At 38.4% G+C, this 10,503-nt stretch overlaps 1 protein-coding gene across 1 annotated transcript; it reads left to right on the top strand.

Annotated features, from left to right (window-relative positions):
* The first annotated feature begins 2,071 nt into the window (after positions 1-2,071).
* On the top strand, positions 2,072-3,319 carry LOC149143132 (phospholipase A1-Igamma1, chloroplastic-like). Its single transcript, XM_089451695.1, has one exon. The coding sequence runs from the start codon at positions 2,072-2,074 to the stop codon at positions 3,317-3,319; it is 1,248 nt and encodes a 415-aa protein (XP_089307821.1).
* The last annotated feature ends 7,184 nt before the right edge of the window (positions 3,320-10,503 follow it).

Genomic DNA, 10,503 nt, shown 5'->3' with positions numbered 1-10,503 from the left:
TAGATACTATAGTTACAAACATAAAGTTAACATAGAGACTATAGTTATAGCCAGGTCAAATTAACATTAAAGTAGTGAATGATACCGTGCCATTATTCCATTCTCCAAGTATCAAAACAGAATTTTTGAAGTATCTTTTACAAATAGTTGTTACAGTTTCAAGTACACACGGATCGAACCATAGAGATAAAATGACAATGTCAGGACTTCGAAGAGATGCAGGTTCTTGCAGCTTTCTTCATTCTAGAACCGTATTATTCTGTCTATCGTCGCTGTAAAATCCCATACCAATCTCAGTTGATGGTCTAAGTGAGAACAATGTATTTACTTATAGGTCGAGATAACAAACTCGATTTCTCTAACCGTAAACAGATACAACTCCTACACTCTATGGCTCTAACTCTAATTATACACACATCACTACATAATGAAATGTTCAAAATATAGCTACTATAATGAAACACTCAAAATATAGCCACATGTATTAATTGGAATCCAGTGCGCAACCAGCCGCTCCCATGGAATAAATAACCAGTTACCCCCTCTTCCATCACAGTAGGGGAATATAAAGTTGCTGCCGTAAGCTCAATTCATTGAGGCCGTCGCTGAGATTATAGTTCTAAAGATGCTGCAATCTGCCCTGCATTAACGCGAACTCAAAAAAAGCATGTGTTGCAAATTATTGTATCCCGTTGGTGTGGGGGAGTCCTCTGAAGTAACAATAGTATCACGCAACTGTGGTGCAGAGAAGTGTTAAACGTCTGGAGAGCGGAACATAGAGCATCGGTGGAAGATAGCGTGATGCCAAGGAGTTTCTGTCGTGTGTTTGGCATTTGCAACAAGCGTAGTCTGCCGTGCGCCATGAGTTCATTTCAAGATTGTCCTAACCCACCATTCTGTTGTGAAATTCTTGGCACGGAAGAAGCATTTGAATTTTTGGGCACCCACCCGTCTGTTGTGAAATTCTTGGCGCGGAAGAAGCATTTGAATTTTTGGGCACGGAGATAGCATTGAAGGCATATCTGCGAAGAAATCTCTGGAGCTGTACACTTGCCAGAAAATAAATGGGCCTGTCCGTTCCTCGACGTTGCTGAAATATCCAGTGGTCACGTCAGTATTTTCTAGTGGAGGTTGGAGTCATTTCCCGGTCAAAGGGCTGCCGTCCCGTTACATGCCATGCATGTATGGTGAATATGTATGGTGAAGATGTAGGGCGATTGCTGGCCGACTTGAAGTCCCATCATAGCACTCTTAAACCGCATTTATGACCCAATAGCATGGGATTTATTTGTTGCCGTTGAATGTCATGTTATACTCACCCAACATATGCTTAATATTCAACAGAGGTATTTCCTCAGAGTACAAGTCGTACTAACTAATTAGCCACCGCGAAAATCTCATATCTCGCCACGAGTCACAGTAAGTGGCGGCGATAGGTACACGGCGGAGACAACGTTCCGAAGTTTCATGAATTAAGGAGAGGTGTACCCTGCTACAGCCATGGTGATTATGACATAAAATTACTCGTGTGACTGATTCACCCATTCGGCAGTCGGGAGTCGGGACTCGGGGGGTAAGCTACTGCTTGGAAACTAATTTGCCAATTACGTGAGCGTGATGCCCACCAACGTTGTTATCGGATGGATGGTTTTGCCGGGAAGGTTGCACGGCTGGGAAGAGACGTATTCACCATTGAACAATTTTTGGTGGAAAGTTCATCAAGTTCAAGCAAAATATCTTCAGTCAATGTTCCTGATGCGACCATTTCAAATTTGAGATAGTCAAATTCATCAAGTCTATCCTGCTTGCTGTTGCAAATGGGTTTCCTGTGTCATATCGATACACACAGTATTCCACTTTGATCTGGCTTATATAATGGTATTTGGGGTATGGCAATATACATATTGGGATTTCTGTGGCAGCTAATTGAACATTTTGCTTACAATTGCAAAGGTTAAGCTGTTATTAAAGTCGTTAACTTGCCCAACCTCTCTTCACTGGTAAAATTGTTATTAAGGTTAAATTGTTCTCACGTGAAAACCTACATCACCTGTGTTCAGTACTACGAAGGATGAGGCTGTTCCCTTCATCCTCGACAACTTCGAGCTGCCCACATTTGCAGGAAGATTTGACAAAGGCCTCCAGATACGAAAATATACCACTTGCGGCTATGTGGCAAGATATTCAAGGAGCAAACTCGTGGAATGGGTTATTAGATCCCATTAATCCAGTATTGAAAACTGAGATTCTCAGATATGGTGATTTTGCAGAGCTGTGCTATGATGCGTTTGATATTAAACTTTCCACGAATGATCTAGGTGGGTGTAAATACAGCATTGATAAATTGTTTGAGAGTTGTGAAAGGCCTGCTCATTCCGGAGCTTCCTGTACCGCCGGCTACGAAGTGACCAAGTATTTGTACGCGGAAACTGATGCACTGGGGAGGCCGGTAGAGCAATCTGTTTGGATTGGCTTCATTGCAGTCTGCACAGACGCTGAAGAGATACGAAGACTAGGGAGGCGAGATATTGTAGTAGCCTGGAGAGGAACTGAAACACGCCAAGAATGGATACAGGATGCTAGAGATATTTTAGTTCCTGCTCGATTATCTTTTAGTCGTTTCAACCACAACGTTGTCAAAACCGGATTTCCAACTACACCTCGTTTGAGGAACAAAGTCATGGGACACCGACTATCAAGTACAGCTAGTTTAAGCGATAAGGGTGTCCGAGTAGAGAAAGGATTTTTAAGCTGCTACATCTCTCAAGGAGAAGATTCAAGATGTGCCAGAGATACTGTTATTTCTGAGATTCTCAGACTGGTTGATAAATTCAAGGATGAGAGTTTGAGGGTAACTTTGACTGGACACAGCTTGGGAGCTGCCCCGGCAACGTTAAGTTCATATGACATAAAAAAAATTCTCAACTCAAACTTTCCGGAACGGCCCTTACCTGTGACTGCGTTTGCATTCGCCAGTCCGCGCGTAGGGAACAGAGCATTTGCCCTGCGAATGGAGGAGCTAGGAGTGAAAGTGTTGCGGTTGGTGAATAAGAGGGATGTTGTTCCCAAAGTTCCTGGATTTGTTTTCAACGAGAATTCATCGCGATGGTTAACAAAACTGTTGGATTCGCTTCCCTGGACATATTTTCACGTGGGTGTAAAGATTGTTTTGGACAACAATGACATCCGCAATCTTGATCCTGCTTACGCCCACAATTTAGTGGTTTATCTTCGTCTGATTGAAGGCTATATCGGAGTGGGTAGACCTTTCAAATCTTTGGGGCGGAAAGGGCCTGCTCCACTTGCTGCGGCCTATTAATTGAAGATCATCTTCACAAATCTGCACAAGAAAAGGAAAATGTAAGATGACTGACTGTAACAGAGCTTCCGTCCTTTATTATCATCATGACCTGCTTGTGAGCGAGTCAAGTGATCGGGACACAAAAACTTGGTATAGGATAAAACTAGTTAGATGACTCTCTCCAAATTAAACATAGTCTCTATTGTTCTGATAGCTTTTGTAAGAGACCTAACGCTTACTTAACAGATTTCTTAAGAAATTCGATTGCATCATAGACTTAGAGATGGTTGAAATCCAGACTTAGAGATGTTAACGGACATCATTGTTGATTTGTTATTCATCAGGTTTTATGAAATTCCTAATTATATCATTTTAATGCAAGCTTGCTCACCACTCTGAAAAAATTATTGACCTTCTGCTTCAGTACAATTTATGTCATCATAGGGCACTGTATTTTTTATTTTTTAAGTAAAAAAAATTCCTTAAAAATCACATACCAATTTTTTTTACACACTATTGGAACCATCCAGTATGATTTATCATAAAAAAATAATATTTAGATGTTCTTTAATCTTTATTTGAACTCAGAAAATTTTCCGTCGGAAGAGGTTTGGAGTGATGAACAGAACATTATACATTATAGTACCTTGGGGTTTGAAGTGGTAAGTGGCAGGTTCCCTGCACTCGACCTTGGGTATTCATCAATTACACCTGATTACACATATTTGATTCCCAATAGAATAGCCCCATCATCCTTGGGTATTCATCAATTACACCTGATTACACATATTTGATTCCCAATAGAATAGCCCCATCATGAGCTATGGTGGCTCAAGTATCTATTTTATTCTTATTCCGACCTAGTATTTACAATGGTGGCTCAAGTACTTCACGCCAGCATACCCGCCCATTAAAATAAATGACTTCCCCTGGTTGCGTAAAAGATAACAGTTATTCTCTTTTACTTAGGGCACATTTTTTTGAAAAATGTGGAAATTTAAGGATGAATCTGTAGAAATTTTGGTTTACAGCTGTCAAACTTGAGGATTTTAAGTATAATTTCTAGATTTTGAATGTAATAACCAAAAAATAACTTCATAAAAATTATGACCATTAAAATTCCTCACACTTCAAAACAAGAAAAGATATTTTAAACAATTCAAAATTAAATATATATATATATATATATATATAGATATATATATTTAATTATTAAACATATAAAAATATTTTTTATATAATTATATAAATTAACTAATTAATAAACACACAAGTATAAATTTATAATAACCATAAAAAATTTATCTCATTTTACATTACTAAATTTTAGAAAATAAATTAAAAATTTCATTAAATTTAATATTATTATTATTATAAAATAAATTATATATAACTTTTATATATATATATATATATATATATATATATATATATATATATATATATCTTAAAAAACCATATCTTTTTCAAAGTGAAAATTTAACATTAAAAAAATATTATTGATCAATATTATGATTTACCAATATAATAGTTTATTAATACATTATAACCAAAACAATTCTAAGTTATTTGCAAAATATCCTTAAAAAATAAATATATTTATAAATATTATAATAGTTTATTAATACCTTGTAACCAAAACAATTCTAAGTTATTTTCAAAAAACTTTAAAAAAATAAACACATTTATCAATATAATTGAAATAATTTTCCCAATCATAATTTTGTTCTTATAAATTTATTTCTCCTTAAAGTAATACAAACCACAATTAATTTCATTTTTTATAGATAGAAAATAAAAATGGAAGAAACCACTCACACCATAGCACTTTTAACCAATTAAAAAGAGTAATTCAATTAGTCTTGAGGATGAGTAATTCAATCACTATATATTTTTTTGGTCACCACCATTTTTTTTCGTTTGCCCATGTCTAAACGTATGAAGCATTATCATTCATCATATTTTTACATTATGATTCATAATTAAAAATAAAAATAAAAATTTTAACTTTTATTTGTGTATGCAATCATGAAGTCAAAAATTTCACAACTAATTTCAACTTTTAAGGACAGAAAATAAAAGATAATGAAACCACTGTTACCCAGCACTTTTAAGAAATAAAAAAGAATAATTCAATTAGTTTTGGAAATGATCTCTATTTTTTAGTTAACTAATTTTTCAGCGTTTTCTCACATTGGTGGCTTATTACTCTTGCAGATTCATTTTTTCTCTTCTTTGTCTTTCTCGAGACCACCATGAAATCCATCATTTGAACCCCAAGAATGGACTATGAGGAACTCAAGTCAAATTGGTTGCTTCAATGACAGTCCTTATACAGAATAGTAGCCTCATGATTTGGAATGTTGTTTACATCTTTTGCATGCCATTTTGTTGCAAGGGAAATTAGTCGTGGGTCATCTAGATCTATATCTTCTAGTGTGCCTTTTCTTATGAATAAGTGCTAATCATTTCCTATTGTAATGTATTTTTTTGGGGTTCTTCAAGAGACTTTTTCACGTTTCCTATAGGGTTATGGGATTCACCATATGTTTATCACATGCCTAATTGAATGTTGACTTGTTTTGGAGCATCTGATATAAAGGAGAGATACTCTATCCTATTTTCATATCTAAAAATCTACTCAAGATTTGAGGTACCCTACGTGCTCAAATAATTTCTTCTTTGAGGGGAATCTTACCATATAAACTAGATGTTTTTGGGAAGTATTTTCTTCAAATCATTCCTTGTTATTCATTGAATGGTCCCTAAGAAGATACCCATATTCATGATAGTGTATGCATTTGAAGGGGACTTGTTCATTATCTTGAGACTCACTCTAAACATTATCTTGATAATGAATATCGATGGAGATTGGAGGAGGATATGATACATTCATGTAAAAATAGATACATGTATCTGAAGTGTACCTCCCTCTCCTCCTAACTTCCAATGATTTGAAAAAGTTGTCGATGGAATTTCTAATGCCTTCAAGGGTTTCCTCCTACTAGTGTTCCTTTGGAAGATAAAATAGACAGATCTACATTCGGACTACAAGAAAATTCTCCTTCTGTGGATTATATTACTCCTTCCAAAATCACATGAAGAGCACTCCATTATCGAAAAAATGCGACCCTCCTTCAAAAACCCATAATTTGTCTTCCAAGATATAGAAAATGACTATAGATAAACTCTTGGCCCCTAAGTATAATTCTATTTGACCTTGGGGTTCCATTTATTTTAGATCCACCCAATCAAATCCTTTTTGAGCTCCGTAATCTAATAAATTTGCATATTAAAGTGTGACCCTGCATATATTGTATATATTCTCCTATCTTACTAGATTTAACCTTGTATTTTGGATCTTGCACTACTTTTGGGAGGGAATTTCCTACATTTTTTGCTTTCCATTATGCACCTAGTAGAGGGTTTGTTGCACAACTAGAAGACCTACTTCGTTTAGTTGTTCTATGAAAGGGATGTCGAATATAGGGAGATGGACGGTGAATACTAGTAGATCTAGATTCATTATGGATTAAAAAAATAATCTTGCTAAAGGAGGGGTCAAAGGCCCCTCTAAGAAATCCAAGCATAAATTGCTATGCATAACAGACCCTAGAATTTGTAGATAAGAGTCGATAAATTTAACTTAATATTAATTCAAGTTATAACTTGTGTTAGAGTCGGTCTTGTCAGTCCTCCGTCAGAGATCAAAACTCTTTCTTCATTTCACTTTTAGGTGTCTCGCTCCATTCACTCAGCTGCATTCCGCTAGGGGCATGCCATAATCTGTCGGAAAGGTCATGTCAGTCATTTCCCCTCATGTCTGGCACCTGCTGGCTTAGGTCTTTTCATCGATGTTCACTAAATTCCATGACAGTCAATGTTTGATCTTTTAATGGACAAGAGACATTTTCACTCATTAGGTCTAGGGATCAAATAAATTGGTTTTCAAACATGTCCAATAAAGCCATGCAGGCCAGAGGGAGGCCCTTACAAAGTTATGATTTAAAGAATTTCATCATCATGTTGACAGTTACAACTGCCCCACAATGGTGAAACTAGACGGGCGTGGCGCACACACAGAGCGCAGCGCACTGGGTTTGCTACGCGGCGCACACCCAAAAAGGCTCGAAATTGTGCCAAACTTGGAACAAATCACTTTGAAACCCTTCAAATTGACAGGTAGGGTCTACATCTTTCTTGCTCATCAAATTTTGTGGATATGATGATGGTTTATGGCCATGTATAGTTGCAATAAAATGGCCTAAACCCCACCTCTTGAAATCATAAAAGCCATTGCTCTTAGGGTTGAAAATTTGTTGTGTTGAGGCCAAGGTTCCTCCTCCCTTTCATTTTTCCCCTTCTTTCCATTTTTCCTTTTCCCCCTATTCCATTTTTCCCATCTTTCCCTACCCTAAAATAGTACTAAACCTCTATTCCCTATCCCCTCCACTCATTTGTCAATGTAAAACCCCAAAACCCTTCCTTATAAAATCCCCAAACCTTCCTACATGTCCCTAAAAAAAAACTTCTCCTCATAATCCCTAATCCCATCATATTAATCCCCTTCCTAACATTCCCTTTTTGCATTGTTCCCCTTGGTGGCAGAGTTCATAACAACACATAGTTTCACTACCATCATCAAAGGGCAGTCCAAGCATAGTCCATATACAATAGTCATGGCATCTGAGCATTCATCGGAGTACGAGGTGGAAACTCAAAGTGATTCATCCTCAGAAGAACAGGCACCCCAGAGACATCATAAAAGTGGAAAACATGTTAGGGATGAGCCAACCACCCTCACAGAATTGCAGGCATGCCCTCTTGCTATGTCATGTTTCCAGCATTTATCATGTTTTGAGTTTTGTCAAAGAGTTGTTAATGTTCGAGTTCATCATGAGTTGACCCGTCTTCTTGTGCTTCACCTACATGGAGATAACTCTATCTTGGCCGGTGGCACCTTCACACTGACACTTGAAACTGTCTCATTAGCAACCGGCATACCGAATGTTGGAGAACCATGGCACAAGAAACAAATGGTTGATCGGCAGCATTATGAGCCTTACATTAAGGCCAGTTTCTTGAGGCAGCTCACAAGAGTCTTTCCATTCCGATATTTGAAAGATGAATATGCTCCACTCGTGAAGTTGATCATGAAGTACTTCAGCTGTGAGGGGAGGTTCTCTCGTCTATATGCCTATGAAATCAGGTTGCTCATGCACTTTACCAGGGTACGGATGATGAACATACCATATTTCATTTGCAGGAACATAGAGAGGATGAACACCTTCATGCAGCACAAGACCCCTCAGCAGCGACTTAACAGTGTTTATCACTTTTCTCTTATTAAGATTTTGGTGGTTCATCAGCTGGGATCGCAGGGAATTACTTGGGATGATTTCATCTCCCGTGACCTCTTTAGAACTTCACAGGTATTATCAGAGGTTAAGCATGAGGGTGAACCTTCTCGTTGGTATGAGCGCCATGTGACTGCTGGTGTGCCGGTTTTCATCACATATCAGAAAGGCACCAGACGTTTGTTTGTAGTGGCAAAGTGAGTGTTATCTCCACACAGGGTGGAAGGGGCCTCGCTTCCTCCATCAGCATCACATGAACAGGACAAAGGCAAGGAACCAATTCAGGATGAGGGGCCTTCAGGTGAGCCATCAGGTGAACGCGAGACCGAATTCGTTCTCCTTCATGATGATGATACAGATACAGAACCGACAAGTGCACAGCTTAAAGAGATCATCCAGGAGCAGAAAGCAGAGATTCAAGCCTTGTCCCTTGATTTGGAAAGAGCCAAATGGAACATGAAATATCGGGAGCAGAGGAAAGAACAATTGGAGGATCAGCAAGTGATCATGGAGCTACACAGCATTCATGAGCATTGCCAAGCTGCACAAAGTAGAAGAGTTGAGCTCATGTCATTGGAGCAAGAGATTAATGAGGATCGGGAGGCCAATATCGAGAGAGTTAACATGCACTTGGAGAGGTCGCTGGACAAGGCCGACAAGGACCATGCATTTCTGAGACACATGGCTTTCCACTACATGGCACGAAACAAAGTGTGGAAGGCCTGAATCAGGAATTTGTAGGCGAAATTGAGGAAGGCAATCAAGAAACAAAAGAGGAAAAGGGAGCTCGATCGACTTCAGATATTGGCCAAAGCCTCTTTGGCCCAGAATAACACTTGATAAGGAAGCTCCAACCGAAATTTCAAGGAATTTGGGGAATTTTTGGTGTGTTTAGAAATTTTTGAGCAAAAAACAGGGCTTTTCTCCCTGTGCGCTGTAGCACTGGCGCGACACTTAGGGTTAGGAGCTCCAAATCACAAATGGTTCGCATTTTTGGATTCAGCATGAAAATCATGACTGCTGGTTCATGGACAAGAAGTTTGGGCAAGTTTTGAGTCCCTGGGAGGTCAAAAACACTCAAAAAATGACCTCTCTGCCCCTATTTTGACACACGGGAAGCAGTCTTGGGAGAATGAGGTTTTGGAGGGAAAAATGAGCACCAAATTCAGAAATTCGACTTGGGTTGGAAAGTAGACAGGCAGGGCATTCCAACAAGCACACTTGGGCACAATTTGGACTCCAGCAGGTACCTCAAAATCGCATCGAAAGTTGCACGGTGCACAGGGACCCAAAGGACAAAATCATTTCCGCTCCGCGACATTTTGATTCGCGACTTTCTCCAAGTGGGCCCGCTCATTTACACTATATTTTTCTTGGAAACTAAGGCAATGTTTAAAAAGTATTTTCCCTAAAGGTGGGCTCCTATCCAAGTGGCAAAGGAAGGCGAGCAGTCACCTAAGCCATTTGTCATTTCTGTAACACTGCACCTGTAACTAATGGTTGGCTTTCCATTTCCAGTTTGTAATCATTTGAAAAACTCCCCAACTATGGGTCGTTCTATTTCCCAATGGAATAGTCTATTTATTGTATGCAAACTATTTTCAAAGGGTTGGAATTTCTGGGAAACTGTGGGAGAGACACCTAGTCACTCACTGTGCATTTTGACAGAGAATTAATGAAAGATTGCAGCTTTGGTTCATGAGATTACTGTGGCATGAGTTTAGCAAATGTATCTTCTTTATGTTTCATATGTATTTCGTTATGTTTCATATTTTCATTCATATTCATTTCCAGTGAAATCTTTCTAAGTAAAAAGGTAGAATTCAGTGTACTGCTCTGCCTTGG

Source organism: Pinus tabuliformis, chromosome X (assembly GCF_031772625.1).
Source record: "Pinus tabuliformis cultivar Carrire ecotype Pingquan chromosome X, CPIR1, whole genome shotgun sequence".
Classification (NCBI taxonomy): Eukaryota; Viridiplantae; Streptophyta; class Pinopsida; order Pinales; family Pinaceae; genus Pinus; species Pinus tabuliformis.
Note: the sequence above shows the minus strand (reverse complement) of the source record. Positions and strands in the feature narration are given on the sequence as shown.